This window comes from Nelumbo lutea, chromosome 1 (assembly GCF_056320005.1).
Source record: "Nelumbo lutea isolate HS-2025 chromosome 1, American lotus-T2T, whole genome shotgun sequence".
NCBI lineage: Eukaryota > Viridiplantae > Streptophyta > Magnoliopsida > Proteales > Nelumbonaceae > Nelumbo > Nelumbo lutea.
In genome coordinates, this window is record NC_142684.1 from 60873069 (window position 1) to 60889449 (window position 16381).

The 16381-nt window shown below is 39.7% G+C and overlaps 1 protein-coding gene across 4 annotated transcripts in view; it reads left to right on the plus strand.

The window, feature by feature from the left end:
* The window catches only part of LOC148874807 (glutathione-disulfide reductase), a 92424-nt gene that overhangs the window by 71030 nt on the left and 5013 nt on the right, over positions 1–16381 (plus strand). For all 4 annotated transcript variants that reach the window (XM_088963752.1, XM_088963755.1, XM_088963753.1 and 1 more), the window contains one exon: positions 11150–11249. In XM_088963752.1, coding sequence (XP_088819878.1) covers positions 11150–11249 — 100 coding nt within the window. The remainder of the gene's footprint in view (positions 1–11149; positions 11250–16381) is intronic.

A 16381-nucleotide genomic window follows, 5' to 3' on the forward strand; every position in this document is an offset into this window, starting at 1 on the left:
CCTTTCCCTTATAAAGTGTCCATCCACTTCTATATGTTTCATCCTATCATGCTGAAATGGGTTGTGGGCAATATTAATTGCTGCTTGATTGTCACAATATAGCATCAAAGATTCTTCGGCTTCCACCCCAATCTCTCCTAACAAGGAATGGATCCAAAGGAGCTCTAAAACACCATATGCCATGGTTCAGAAAACCCCTGATGTAGATCTTTTGTCATCTAGACACCCTGCCCAATCAGCATCTGTGTAAGCTTCTAACATCAACTATCCATGGTCAGCAAACAATATGCCTCTTCCTGGGTGTCCCTTCAAATAGGAAAGTATCCTGTCAATAGCCTCCCAATGCTAAACTCGTGGGGCATGCATGTATTGGCTCACTACACTCACTGCATAAGAGATGTTTGGTCGTGTCATACATAAGTATAACAACTGCCCCACTAACCTCTGATACCTTCCAACATCCTTCACTAGTTCACCTTCTAAAGCATTTATAATGTGGTTCTGATCAATAGGTGTATCAGCTGCCCTTGCCCCAAGTTTTCTCGTCTCCTATGTAGATCTAGAACATACTTCCTCTGTGAGATAAAGATCCCCATGCTTGGACCTTGCCACCTCAATGCCCAGAAAGTACTTGAGATCCCCAAGATCCTTAATCTCAAACTCTTTGTGCAAATTCTTCTTCAAGGTATCAATCTCGCTCAGATCATTTCCTGTGACTACAATGTCATCCAAATACACTATCAAAACTAACACCAGTGACCCCCTCCTTTTCACAAAAAGAGTGTGATCGGATTGAGTTTGAATAGCCAAATACCACCAATGCACTTCTAAAACTGTCAAGCCTAGCTTTGGGTGATTGCTTCAAACGATATAGAGACTTCTTCAACCTGCGTACCTTTTCTTTTTCCAAATCATTGTAGAAGCCAACTAGAAGATCCATATACACCTCCTCTTGCAAGTCCCCATTGAGAAAAGCATTCTTCACATCAAGTTGGAAGAGTGACCAAGAGTATATAGCTACTAGTGATAAAAGAATCTGGATTGAGCTCATCTTTTCCACTGGTGCAAAAGTTTCCAAGTAATCTATGCCATAAGTTTGAGTGTACCCTTTTGTAACCAGCCTTGCCTTGTACCTTTCTATACTCCTATCAGCCTTGCACTTCACTGTATAAACCCATTTGCATCCAACCGTCTCCTTGCCATTAAGTAAATCCGCAATATCCAATGTCTAATTTTTAATCAATGCTTTCATTTCCTCCTACATTGTTGTCTTACACTCATGTTTGGAGAAAGACCCACTAACACTCATGGGTATAGACACAGAGTCAAGGGATGAAAGGAAGGCTCGGTAGGAAGGCGATAATCCACCGTAGGAAAGATAGTGTGAGATGCAATGAGCAATACACTTCCTTTTCCCTTTTCTGAGTGCAATAGGGAGATCAAGGTCATTTGCAATGGTGTTAGGAGCAGGGGTAGTAGTATAGTTTCAATAGGAACTAAACCATTAGAGGAAACAAGAGGCATACTTGGGTCTGTGTCAATCGAACCTAGAATCTCTGACGAGCCGATAAGGAGTGACGTCGATTTCTCTGCTATGGAATCAACCCCCCTATGTTGTCATAGTCATTGTCGTGTAAAACACTATGAGGCATGATGTAATGGAGGTGGCAAAGCGGGTGAGATAGGTAGGTCAGACACTGGAGTGGACAAAGAAGCTAGAACAGGAAGTGGTATAGATTGCTCACTTCCTTCTCCAAAACACTCCCCCTGAGAGGAACCCCCCAAGAAAAAAAGGTGTGGATTCAAAAAAAGTGACATCCATAATAACATACCGACTCCTTGTGATTGGATCATAACGACAATAAACCTTCTGATTTCCTACATACCCAAGGAAGATACACTTCTTCACCTCAGGTTCTAGCTTTGAGCGGTGAGGACCAAGAACATGGACAAAGCATACACATCCAAACACTTGTAGAGGAATATGGAACGTCTTCCCCTCAAAAAAAAGAAGGTTGAACGGAGTGTTATATCCAAGGACATGAGAAGGCACCTGATTAATCAAGAAATCTGTTGTAAGAATTGCATCACCCCAAAAATGAACTGGAACAGTAGAGCTCAACACCATGCTTCTTGCTACTTCCATAATGTATATTCTTCATTTCTGCTACACTATTTTGTTGTGGAGTGTATGTACAACTGCTTTGATGGACTACTCCATGCTCCAATAGGTATGATGTCAAGTTTTTTTTTTCAAAGTATTCCCTAGCATTGTTTGATCTAAACACTTTCAGTTGTACCCCGAACTTTGTCAGCACCATCTAATGGAATTGTTGAACCAAAGACGATACCTCATCACGGGATCTCATCAAATATATCCAAAAGTATCGAGAAGAATCATCCACAAATAGAAGAAAATTCGATAGCCACCCATAGAGGAAACATGGTATGCCCCCACACATCAGTATGAACAATATCCAAAATAGAAGAACATCTTTTATTACTTTAAAGGAATGTCTACAATGCTTTCCAAGTTGACAACCCTCACACTCCAAGTTGGACCGACTAATAGACTCAAACAATTTGGAAAAAAAAACGCAAAGAAGAAAAAGACAAATGCCCTAACTGATTATGCCAAACCATAATCTGACCCACTGACTCTCACATGTTCCATTCCCCTCACGACCACTCCCAATCGTCCTTTTTTATTCTAGATCCTGCAAAGCACAATGGCCAGGAGAAAAAATTACTGCATAGTTCAAATTCTTTGTCAAGCTACTAACAAATAAAAGATTAGTGCTCAATCTAGGAAAATGAAGGATAGAAGGTAGAGTAATGGTATCGGTTATCCTGACAAACCCTTTCCCAGCAATGGGAACATGTGATCCATCTACCGTGGAAACTCTATCTCTACCAGAGTAGAGGTGGTATAAAGAGAAAATGGTGGAAATGTTGGTCATATGTTCTGAGGCTCTTGAGTCTATAATCCAAGGAGGACCCCCCTTACTTGTAATGGATTCATAATTTGCAGTGGCATGTTACCTGTATGTGCAAACGAAATAGAATGGCTACCTCCTGATCCACCTACACCTTGCTATCTACCTAATAATGAGTTAGAACTAGTTGTATCCCTCTGATTCAGAAACTGTGCATATCTCTCCAATTTGGCCCTCATTGTAGTTGTTGGAACAAACTCTAGAGAGGTTGTAGTAGGTGGTCTTGATAAATCACCAGCCACTGCCATATTCACATTTCCCTTATTGTTTCTAAGCCGGCTCGGTACAAGGTGTGGGTAAAGCTTCCAGCATGTATCTCTAGTATGTTTAGGTTTCTTATAGTAGTCACGTATCAGATCCTTCATCTCCTCTTTCCTCAGTTTATTTCCACCCTTGTCCCCACTCGGTTTAGGCTTCACTGTGTTAACCATAGCTAACTACTCAAGGCCCGGGTTCCTCATCATCACATTCCTCCTACTCTCGTCCAAACACAAAGGCATATGCTTGAGAGAGAATTACACTGTCTCGGGAAAGAATATGCTATCGTGCAATGTCATACTCAAGGATAAGTCCAGCTAGAAACTCAAAAACCCTATTCTTCTCTACCGACTTCTGATAAGTTGTTGCATCTTTACTACACTCCCAAACTACAATCTCCAGATGGTCTACCTCCTACCATAAGGTTTTGAGGGCTGAAAAATAAATAGCAATGGACTTATCTCCCTGCCTAGTAGCAATCACTTGGTTTCTCAACTGGTAGGTTCTAGCAGTATTCTCATTCTGTGAATAGGTTTATGCAACTCTATCCCAAATCTCCTTAGTTGTGTTAGCCCATAAAAAATTTCTTACTTATATGGGGTAACATGGAATTGCATAGCCAAGTCATCACCATGTAGTTCTCCTGTACCCACCGGGAGTGGTTAGTTTCATGTTTCTTTTCCTCACCGGTGGCATACCCCAATTTCCCAAGAGTGCCAATTGCCATCTTTGCAGATTGTGATCATTCTAAGTCGTTTGTACCATCCAACTTAACTGTAGTGTTGGTTCCGGCCCCAAAGAGGTCTCCAGCACCTCCTCCCCCAGATCCCATTTCACCCGCAAATTTGTTTTTAACTCCACAGCCCTCCAACTCCCATAATAGATTAGGAAATCAAATTGAGATGAAAAGAAAGGTTTTATCTCCTTTAGAAACCTCAAACACTTTCCTGGTACCCTAAAATCCCCTCCCTCTAAAGATTCCCTTTTTTCGTGGGAGTGGGAGAAGAGAGAGAAAAGGCTGCCTCTCCCTCCAAAGAACCCTAGAAAACTAGAGCACCACTTCCTAGGTCAAAATTGAAGAGTCCTACTAAATCAGGACTCTCCCTCTTTCTCCATTTCTTCCTGATTTTGGTGTTAAACCCTAGACCAGCTACAAGGGATTGCAGATCCACCAAAAAATCCAAAAACTAGGCTTACCTGAAGTCTTCGATCAGCCTTTTACCTCATCATGCAGTTGGCCGATCTAGGGCTGCATGATGGAGCAGCTCAAAAAATCTTTGAACTTGCTCTGATACTTAGTAGAAAAGTTTGGATGACCTATTTTGATATAAAAACTGTAAAAGAAAGAAGAAAAGAAAGAAGAAAAGGTTTCAGCTGAGAAAGGAAGAGAAGAGAGAGAGAGTAGAGAATGGGAGAAGCCAAAAAAAAATGTCTGGCCGCCCCTTTCATTAAATTATGTACTCACAAATAAAAGAGGGTACAAAGACCAGTATGCCCTTAGTAAGTTGGCTACTTGTAAGAACTGAATAATTATTCTTAACTTAAAAATAAACTAATAGGCCTAAGGCCCAATAACTCCCTATCTATGTTATGTAAATAAAAACAAGTAATATCAGCCCAAAATTCAATATTGTGCAAAGTAGCCTTAAGATGATTACATGATGGTTAAGGTGGTTCAGTGGGTCAAGACTATGAAGCTCTTTGAGATGAGGGTGGAAAAATTATTGCCTTGTTTTTGGGCCCCATTGGAATTGGGGATTCCCTAAGAGCTGTTGGTTATTGGCTCAAGGCATGGGAATTAAGAGATGGGGTTATTGGCTGTTGGTCATTGGCTGGTTGGGCCCCATTGGAATTGGTTCAGTGGTTCAGTGACTCGCTGTTGGTTATTGGCTGGTTGCAGAATGAAGAGATGGGGTTCTGGAAATTTTTAAATGAAAAAATGAAATTTAAAGAGCTGGCTCAAGGCATGGGAATTAAGTTTCAATGGATTAAGAGAAGTGCAAACTCCTTTGCTGACTCACTTGCCAAACAAAGGGGTGGGAAGAGATAGTCTTTTTTGGGCATTGTTATAATATGAATATCATTCTCAGGGAGGGTTAAGAGATTTTACCTCTTCCCCCTTTCTATTGTGCTTTATTCTATCATTGATAAAATTCTGTTTTTTTTTTTTTTTTGAGAAAAGGTAAAGTATAATTGAGATAATTCTGTTAACTATCCAAAAAATGATTACATGATAACAGATGGAGCAAGAAGTCACGAAGAAGTATACTTTTGTTATAGGGTACAAATCCTTTGACCTGAAGGTGATGAGGAAGATGAGAATCTGATCTGAAGATTTGTGAATGAAGCAGGAAGTCCTATGACATCATTGATCTGGAATAGTTTCATGGCCATGTTGCTGATCAACAACAGTGAAATGGATAAAGTACATATGTTACATGGATAATTCCTGTGTAAATGTGAATTGGTGTAGAGACAAATTTTAGGGGGAGAATAGGTACTTTTTCATATTAGAAGCCAAAGGAGGCTGTGGATGGATTTGAAGGGAAGATAAAAGAAAGATCACTCCATGACCAAATATGGGTGCAAAGTAAAATAGTGGGAACAATATCATCCACATGAATAGGAATGTCAGTGGGTCGGGTTGATCCGATCTTATCTAGGGTCAGATCAGCCTTAACCAGGTTTCAGGTCGGATTCTGGTTGAGGCCAGCCGACCCCATTGACATAGTGGCATTGTAACATTTGTAAATATGGCCTTTGTTGAGTATGGATTTACTATTTGTAGGTCAGGTTCAGTATCCTATTTTCTTTCGTGGGGGTAGGACAGGTTTGGGTTGGAGTAACTTTGAGTCAGGTTCAAGTTGATTGAAACTCATTCTGAACCTGACCCGTTTGAAAGAATGAGAGATCCATCATATGGATGACCGAACCCTGTAGGAAGGTTGGGCGAAATTTCAAAAATTTCCTCTCCCCTCATCTGGGAATCACATTCCCTGTTAGAAAATCTACATTTTCAAGGATCAATCCTGAACCCTAAATCGAACCAAATCTGAAACCAAAAGTGGGAGAGAGATATACTTGATACGGAGAAACAATATCTCCCAACGAAGGTGTTCACGCCCAAAAAAATACTCCAAAGTCCGCTCCCACTAAAGATGACACAGTGAATGATAGAGCAGAATCAGCAATGTTCGTCCAACGAACTGAACCCTTCACAAGAATTCGCTGGAGGCTGTGAGCACAACTTCATATCAACCTTTCTCCAAAGGTTGATATCAAGATCCAATCTTGATTGTTCCTGCTTGAAAGAAGAGATTGAACTGGCAGTGTGGCGGCGGCGGCGGCAAGAAGGAGACAACAGAGAAAAAACAGCGCAGTGATGCTATGTTCTCTCTTCTGTAACTCTTGCTCTGAGAGTGAGGATGTGATAATGCAAGAGGCTGCCGCCCCCTCCTCTTTTTATAACCTTAAAGGGATCAGCTCCTAATCCCATTCGGAGTTGCTGATCCAAATCATATTTGGATCTGAATTCCCTTTAAGTGATAAGGATAGGCCCTTATCTTATCTGCAAATTAGATCAGCCCTCCCTAATCTTATTAGGAGGTTTCCAGATCTAAATCTTATTTAGATCTAGACCCTCTAAGAGGATAGGGTTAACCCTATCCTATCTGCTAATCTAATCTCAGATCTGCCTCTTTATTTAACTGATCAAATCAGCCCAATTCGAAATGGGCTTTAGGCCCATGAAGTCTTAGTGCTCAGTATGCTTCCAAACTGTTGCCCAGTTGGGCTTCTTTGTATGGCGTGGGACCCAAACATTGATCTACACATCAGCCACATGGGCAACCTAGCCTTTGTTAAAGGCCTGGCTGAATACACTGTTATGGACAGTGCACCTCCTGAGCCCATCACATGGGCTCCTAAAGGGCCCAACACTTACACTAAGTGGTCCCTGGGCCAAGCCACCTTATAAAAGCCCAGGGACTGTGGGCATATGCAAGATTAGCCCATCAGGCATTACTCTCAATGGTCGTACACTTAACTTCTCAGCCCATAATGATCATACACTGCCCGATAAGAGAGGACCTCTCCCTCGGCTGCAAGGAACAGTGTTGCACTCTCTACTCACATGGATCCCGGGAATTAAAACCTTTTGCAAACAATTTGAAACCATATAATATATATATATATATATATATTTATATCTGTATATAAAATATGTTTTGCAAAAACAAATTTCAACAATTGAAATCAATTGTCGGCAGTCTTTGTTTCCATTAGAGAGAGTGCATCCCCGATCATTACCTTTGTCCGACAAAGGGGCTGATCCTGTCACTATGATCACCCACTCAGATGAATTCTCAGACTGTCCCAACATACCCAGGTTTTGACCCCCGCTAAGGATCTCATTGATTGGCATATCAAAAATAGCCCAATCCGACACCTAGTGCAATATCATAATCGAGTCTAGGGGTCAGGTGTAACTTTTCAGTTTTGCCCACTAATCACCAAGGTCCAGGGCAATACTGGAAATCTGGTCCGGTTCAGGGTTTCAGGTAAACCTACACTACATGTACCTTGGGTCTCACCCTGGCAACTGAGACAGGGCACCCCAACACTTGGCGGCACACCAGTGTCAACCTTAGCAGGATAAATCTCCCCAGACTTATCCAATGGTTGTGAATATTCTAAACTAACACGAGTCTCATTATGTGTCCAGTTTAAGGGTATTACACAGAAACACACCACAATAACATGAATCAAATATGTACTTTATTCATTTATGTAGAGGGATGCTTGTATGAAATGATGGTCAACAATTAATATAAATAAGAAGTAACTTATGTAGAGGGATGCTTGTATGACTTCTTATGGATGAAAGTTTCTCATCAGATCATGTTAAAGGAGCTATGAAAGAGTTCTACATTGTTTCTTTTCCAATAACTTCATTTGAGTTTTGGGGCAAAAAGGATATTGCTTTAGTGATATGGTGGATCTCTTTTTTGGCTTGTAGGAAATCTATAGGGAACAATGTTTTGAGAATCGTAATCACATCGTAAATCGTAGAGAAAGTTGAATCGAAGTGAACTATGAATCATACCGTAAATCATAAGATTATTTTTAGTTTCTACAAATTTGTCAAAAAAATAAATGTAGATATATTAGAAGGCTAAGTATATATATGAAGGTGATTTTACCCTATTTTTATTTTATGTCTACCATATATGTACCTAAAACAATAGAATTTACCACTTATACAATAGAAACCTAAGATGATATAATCAAGTTTGACTTGAAAGTCAAATAAATCCACATGCAATGTCTCTTCAACCTAAATATTATTGGAAAAAAACTAAACTTATGATCTTAAATAATGTAAACAAATCGATTTCTAATAAAGGCTAAAACAAGTCTCCCTTGAAAAAACTAAATATAAACAAAATTTATTTGAATCACTATTTATCAAAAAAAAATTATTCGAATCACAATGAACCATAGAAATTGTATAAATCGTAAGATTTATGAATCAAATCATAGGACTCAAATAGATATCATAAGATTTTTGCGGAAAAGGATTCAAACTTAAAATTCAAATCAAAACCCTTGGAATTCATGATTCAAATTGTGAGTCATATCGTAAATCGTAAGATTTCGACAACATTGATAGGGAAATTATCTTGATGGTTCATCTCCATGTTGCTTTACTGAGGGGGAAGCATTGCTCTTCTACACCAAAGTAGATTTTATGAGTAGTTTTTGCTTCCTTTGTTTGGTGCAAACTCCAGATAGTCTTGAAGGTACAAATGCCTTCAAGCTATTAGCAACGTTTTAAAATGTAGAGGTGTGACGCACGGCATTCCACTACCTAGAGGTCTGAGGCGTGGTTCAAAACTTAAGAGGTGTAAGCCAAGGTTTAAAATTTTGGAAGGTATAGGCCTGTATAGGCCAATACCTATCATTTTGGTAGGGGGTCGACACACAGGACGCATAGAATTCAATTACTCTGTATCTATTTGTCTGTATCAGGTTGATATGGGCCCGTATCAGCTTCTTGTCTAGTAATTTTGAGTTTTATCGGCCAATACATGTCCGTTACGGACAGATACACAATCTGAATTCTAATATTTAACTTTTCCTCTTTAACTTGAAACTCCATAAATATTGCCATTAAAGGCCAACACATGGCACTTAATTATCCCCTTCTTTCCAATTATTTAATACCCTCCTAAATTTGAAACGCCATTAATATTGCCTCATTGCCATTTAAAGTCTGACACACTCCATTAAGTATCACATTAATTCAAATTTGATTTGAAATAGTCTATTAAAAACCATTAATAGATGGTACCACATTAATTCAAGTTCAATTTGAAATAGTCTATTAAAACCCATTAATAGAAGTTAAGAAGATTTGAACCTTTGAGCATTCATTTGTAGTGACCATAAGTCCACCACTGCACCATATCCTGTTTGCTTGTCTTAATAATATGTATATTGATTCTTAAGTAATCTTCTCCTCTTAGTGGATATTTATTAATAAATGCTAACATTTGATTATTAAAATTTATATAATACTAAAATATTAATACAAATTATATTTAATTCCTAAAAGTTAAGGTATATATATACACATTTTAGTTCTATTATTTTTCAACAGTTACCAATTATGTCCAAACATCTCACACTTTATATAAACCTTTAAAATATGGATTTTATGTTTAAATAATTTAATCATAGTCATATAAAACTCATATTTATTGTTAATATATTTTTTAAGCATTTATTTGAATTTCTTAATGTATCCATGCATATCTTGATTTTTTGTTCGTATCCATGCATGTCCAAAGCATATCCCGATATGCCTCCTAAAATTGCCCATCCGATACACCTTGCATTTCCAATACTTTGAACCTTGGTGTAAGCCTCCTTGAGAGGGAAGGATGAAGGAAGATCTTATCTTTTTTTTGTTTTTTTTTTTTTTTGTGTGTGTTTTTTATGAAAGATGCCTTATATTAAGAATGAAGATGCATAGTACTAGCTGAAAGTGAGGGGTCTTCTCTTCCTTTTCATTTTCTTTTCTCTTTCTTTTTTTTTTCTTCCTCCCTTTCCTTTCTTTTCTTTTCTTTTTTTTTTCTTTCTATCTTTTCGTATGAGGCGTGCATGAGGCACATGAGGTGTACACCTCTAGCATGTCCCATGCAAAAGGCATATGAGGTATACACCTCAGAGCCATCGATGCCTCTAGCATATGCCTCGAGGCGTTTTTGGGGGCACCTCCAGGCATATGCCTTCCACACCTTTTAAAACACTAGCTATTAGGTGCTAACTCCTAGATTATTATTTTTTTCTCATTTTACGTGAAAAAATGTTAAGGTGATTTCATTGATATATCACAGTATCATGTTCAAGAATGCTCCTTGGATTCTTTTCTTTTCTTTTCTTAACTATCCTTTTCTCCTTATTCTACAGATCTATTGCAGATACTTTTTTTGTGTGTATGTTTTGGAAATAGAGTGGCTACACAACAGGAGTAGCATGTCCCCAGGAATTTAACAGACAAATATAATTCAGAACCCAAGGAACAGAAGAAACAAAGTCACGGTTATCTAATTGACCTAATTCTGCTAACTACTCCACAGCTTGATTTGCTCCTCTTAACATGTTTCTTAACCCTACTAAAGATCTGATTTGATATTGTCTTTCATACATCACATCTGAAGTTGTATATTATTTTTTCTCCAGAATCATCATGCATGATTGCAATTTCCTGCTTTCAAATTTTAGGGAATCTTATCTCTTAAAAGAAAAAAGAATATAAGCAAAGCCTGCTTTTCATATAGCATGTAGTGCCTTGGAATCTTGATTTTTCCTATGTTATGATAACTCTACAGGAGGCAAGAAAAGACAGTGATGAAGCTTGTTGTTGATGCCGAGACAGATAAGGTTCTAGGGGCATCCATGTGTGGACCTGATGCTCCTGAAATTATTCAGGTTTGTATCTCTATTCTATAAATGTTTAACAACTAATTCCAAAGTTATGCTAGTTTTCCCATAAACATTGTTTCCAATCAAACATGAACTTACTGAAAGCTGAACCACTGTAGTCGAAGTAGCAGAAAAGAGGAGAAGAAGAAGAGATGCTGAAACTGTCGAACTGTACTTGCAGTCGACCATGCCTTTATTTATATATAAGTGAAGTACAAAGTACAAGAAGTTACTGGGATACCCCCGATTAGTGATGGGACACCTAGAAGACTTAAGACATAAACAAGATTAGGCCCATTAGCAAAGGCCCAGTTACAAGATAAGTTTAACATAAGAATGGGCTAATAGGAATTCTTATTGGCCGAACACACTCAAGCCTTCTAACATATCATTCTAACACTCCCCCTCAAGCTAAACATGGATATCAATCATGTTTAGCTTGCCAAGTATGTCCTTGAACTTTGTAGTTGCCAACCCTTTTGTTAAAACATCTGCAATCTGCATTTCTGATGGAGTATAAGGCACACAGAGTTCCCCTTAAACAATTCTCTCTCTTACAAAGTGTCGATCAATTTCAATATGTTTTGTCCTGTCATGTTGTACTGGATTATTGGCAATGTTGATAGCAGCTTTATTATCACAATACAACTTGAGAGGACCTTCAGTCTTGATACCAAGCTCATTAAGGAGAGTTTTGAGCCATAAGAGTTCAACAACCCCGTGTGCCATAGCTCGGTATTCTGCTTTTGCACTTGATCTAGCCACAACATTCTGCTTCTCACTATGCCAAGTGACTAGGTTTCCTCCCAAGAATGTACAGTAACCTGAGGTTGACTTTCTGTCTCCAACAGACCCAGCCCAATCAGCATCAGTGTAGGCTTCGATTCCAAGTCTGTTGTTCTTCTTGAATAGAATTCCTTTCCCTGAGCAAGTTTTCAAGTATCTTAGAATTCTTTCCACTGCTCTCATATGAGGAGTCTTTGGAGAGTGCATGAATTGACTGACAACATGCACTGCATAAGCAATGTCTGGCCGAGTGAGGGATAGGTATATCAGTTTTCCTACCAATTTTTGGTACCTTTCCTTATCATAGTATTCCTCACCCATTGATTCTTGTAATCCATGGTTCGGTTCTATTGGTGTGTCTACTGGCCTGCACCCCATCATGCCTGTTTCTTCTAGGAGATCTAGCACATATTTTCGTTGACATATGTAAATTCCTTCTCTTGATCTAGCAACTTCAATCCCGAGAAAATATCTCAGATTTCCCAAGTCCTTGATCTCAAATTCTGAAGCTAAGAACTCCTTCAGCCTCTTCATCTCTTTCACATCATTTCTAGTAATCACCATATCATCCACATAAACAATGAGAGCTGTAAGTTTTTCATCCTGTCTCCTTGTAAACAATGTATGATCTGCACTACTCTGAGTGTACCCCACTTTCTCCATGGCCGTACAAAGTCTCTCAAACCATGCCCGGGGAGATTGCTTCAAGCCATACAAAGTTTTCCTTAGTTTACACACCTTCTTTCCAACATTATATCCAGGTGGGGATTCCATGAATACCTCTTCATGTAGATCACCATTAAGGAAAACATTCTTCACATCCAGCTGATGAAGTTCCCAAGAGAACTTTGCAGCTAATGACAGTAAAACCCTGATTGTGTTGAGCTTTGCTACCGGGGCAAAGGTTTCCTTGTAGTCAATTCCTTCCTTTTGTGTATATCCCTTTGCCACAAGTCTGGCCTTGTCTCTTTCAATTGACCCATCTTCCCTGTGCTTTACTATAAATACTCACTTGCACCTAACAATGCCTTTCCCTTCTGGCAGGTCCACCAATTCCCATGTTCTTGCTTTCATTAAGACTTTCATCTCTTCATTCATGGCTTCTTTCCATCTTGGATCAGGTACCGCCTCTAAATATCTAGAAGGGACACATACAGAGGAAAGATTAGACACAAAGGAATGATAGGTAGATGATAAATGTGAGTAAGAGACATAATCAACTATGGAATGCCGAGTGGTGCAAGAACGAACAGGCTTACGGAAAGCAATGGGAAGATCCAAATCTAAATTGAGAGAGTCAGAATTACCTTGGATTGCAGAGACAGATTGAGTGCCCTTCTTCCTTCTACTGTATGTAAGTATCTCTTTCTCTTGCCTGCTGGGATCATCAGGAGCATCAACTGAAGCTGGAGATGTAACTGGCACAGCAGGAGTCTCACTAGGTTGACCCGGAATGTTACAGCTAGGAGTAGTGGAAGGTGATGAAAGAGGAAGAAAAAAGAAGGGAGAATGAGAATCCTCTTCCATCCCACTAGTCTCCCCCTGAAGAGGATTCTGAGAAGATCGGAAATAGGGTTGAGACTCAAAAAAGACTACATCTCTAGTGACATTTTTTCTTGGAGACAGGATCATAACACTTATACCCCTTTTGCGTAGGAGAGCAACCCAAAAAAGTTCCCTTTGTAGACTTAGGATGCAACTTGGTTTTCTTTGGATCCTTCACATGTATGAAGCATGTACATCCAAAAAACCGTGGGGAAAGAGTAAATTCTGGAATACTGGGACACAACACAGAGAAAGGGGTCTTTATACCCAGTACCTTAGATGGTATCCGATTTATCAGGTATGATGTAGTGAGAACAGCTTGAGACCAATATTGCTTGGGCACATTGTGCTGGAAAAGTAGAGCTCGAGCTGTCTCCATTAGGTGCCTATTCTTGCGCTCAACAACTCCATTTTGCTGAGGGGTGTAAGCACATGATGATTGATGTAACATGCCTTTGTCTTCCATGAATGAGTTCAGGGATCTTTCAAAATATTCAGCTGCATTGTCTGAACGGAATTGTTTAATCTTCTTATCAAATTGTGTTTCAACCATCTTGCAAAACATCATAGTTATCTGTGGAACTTCTTCACGTCCTTTTAACAAATAGATCCAAGTGCACCGAGAATAATGGTCAATAAAACTGATAAAATAACGGAAGCCATCAATGGAGACAATGGGTGAAGGACCCCAAACATCAGAATGGACCAAATCAAAAGGGGCTTGAATTTCATTACTAAAAATTGGATACATTGATCTGCATGGTTTTGACATTTGACACACATCACAAACTAAACTTTGACTCGAAATGCCCTTACATAAATCAGGAAACAACATTGCTAAAGAAGAAAAAGACAAATGACCTAGCCTAGCATGCCACAAGTGCAGCCTAGCTCTTGACTCCACACTTTCTAGACTAGTAGTAGCAGAAGCTTGCAGTGTTGAACTAACATCTGCATCAAAATAGTAGAGGCCCTCATACTCATGACCACTCCCAATCGTTCTCTCCATCAATCTGTCTTGGAAAACACAATGAGAGGGAAAAAAAGTTATACTACAGTTCAAATTTCTTGTAAGCTTTGAAACAGGCAACAAATTTGATGTAAGATTAGGAGCATGTAAAACTGATTTAAGAGAGAGATCATTGCTTAGGTCAACCACTCCCTTTCCCGAGATGGTGGAGAGGGACCCATCAGCTACTCTCATCTTATCATGGCCAGACAATAAATGATATGAGGAGAATAATGAGGACATATGTGTCATATGGTCAATGACTCCTGAGTCAATCACCCAAGAGCTAGAACTAATGGAACTAGTTGCATTAAATGCAGAGGTTGTACCTGATTTGGCAAGAGAGGTGGAAGCTAAAGGATTGTTCTTCAGACGAGCAAATGCCTGGTTGAGAACCTCTACCTCACTAGCTGTAAAGCCCAAGGTACTTGGTCCAGAGGAATCAACAACCTGCTTTGTGGTGGAAGAGGACACTGGCTGAGTACTCTGTGAGATGTCACTACTGTTGTTGGTGGCAAGATTCCCACTTGCTGTGTGGCCCTTATGTTGCCCTTTTTCCTTTCTCAGAGCAGCTGGCTTCAGATGAGGGTACAAGACCCAACATTTCTCCTTTATGTGTTTCTCACCACCACAATGGGTACACTTGAGGGACTTCTTGTCTGAAAATCTGCTTCCGTTAGTGGATACTAAGGTTGAATGTTCTCCAGATAGTTTTGTTGCTTGTCTGGGAGTCAACCTGCATCTCCTTTCTCCTTACTTCTTCATTCTTCACCAGGTAGTAAACATGATGAAGCTTAAGTAATTCATCTCTCCCTAGAATCCGTGACCTTACACCTTCATATATAGGGTCTAAGCCTGCTAGGAACTTGAAGGCTTTGCCCTCCTCAATCTGCTTGTCATGCCTCTCCTTATCCCTGGCATTTTCCCAATCCAAAATCATGTGATGGTCAAGCTCTTCCCAGAGACCTTCCAGTGTTGCAAAGTATGTTGCCACAGACATGTCTCCTTGCCTTAGGGCTGCAATGTCTTGGTTCAGCCTGTAGATTCTAGCATTATTCTTCTTTTGGCCATATTCTTAGATACTTTCTCCCAGATTTTGGTGGTTGTAGGAAAATGATGAACAGTTCTGGCCACCCAAGGAGTCATGGAGGCCAGCAACCAAGACATAATTGTGGCATTTTCCTTGCACCACACAATGTATTCAAGGCTGTTGATTTCTGGTTCCTTTTTATCTCCATCCAAATAGCTTGTGAGTTCACGTGAGGTAATGAACAGTCTTGCTGAGACAGACCACTCTCTAAAGTTATACTCATCCAATAGCACACTTGTGATCTGCAAGCTATGCAGATTAGGGTTCTCTAGGTTTGAGGACCTTATAACAGGTTTGTTATCTTTAGAAGAAACTTCACCGGATAGTGATGACATCCTAACTTCGGTCAAGGAGTTGTTCACAACACTGTTGGGTGGTTCTGGTTAGGGCTGGCCGAAGTAGTCACAGAGTTCACAGTGCTGATAGCACACCAGATAGGCATCGCTTGGACTAAACCAGTTCGGGTACAGCAGCAAGGAAAAAAAAAACTGTAACTGAACCAGTTCACAGAGATGGAGTAGGGCTAGTAACCGACCTGGAAATGATCTGTAACTGAAGTCGCCACAGTTCTGTAAAGGTTTTTCTGAACCAGTTCTGATGCAGGTTCTGATTAGCCGAAGTAAACTCAGTAGGTCCTGACAGCTCGCAACACAGTTTCAGACTTGCCGAGGATGTCACAGTTCTGATGTAGTTCTGTTACAGCAGCAA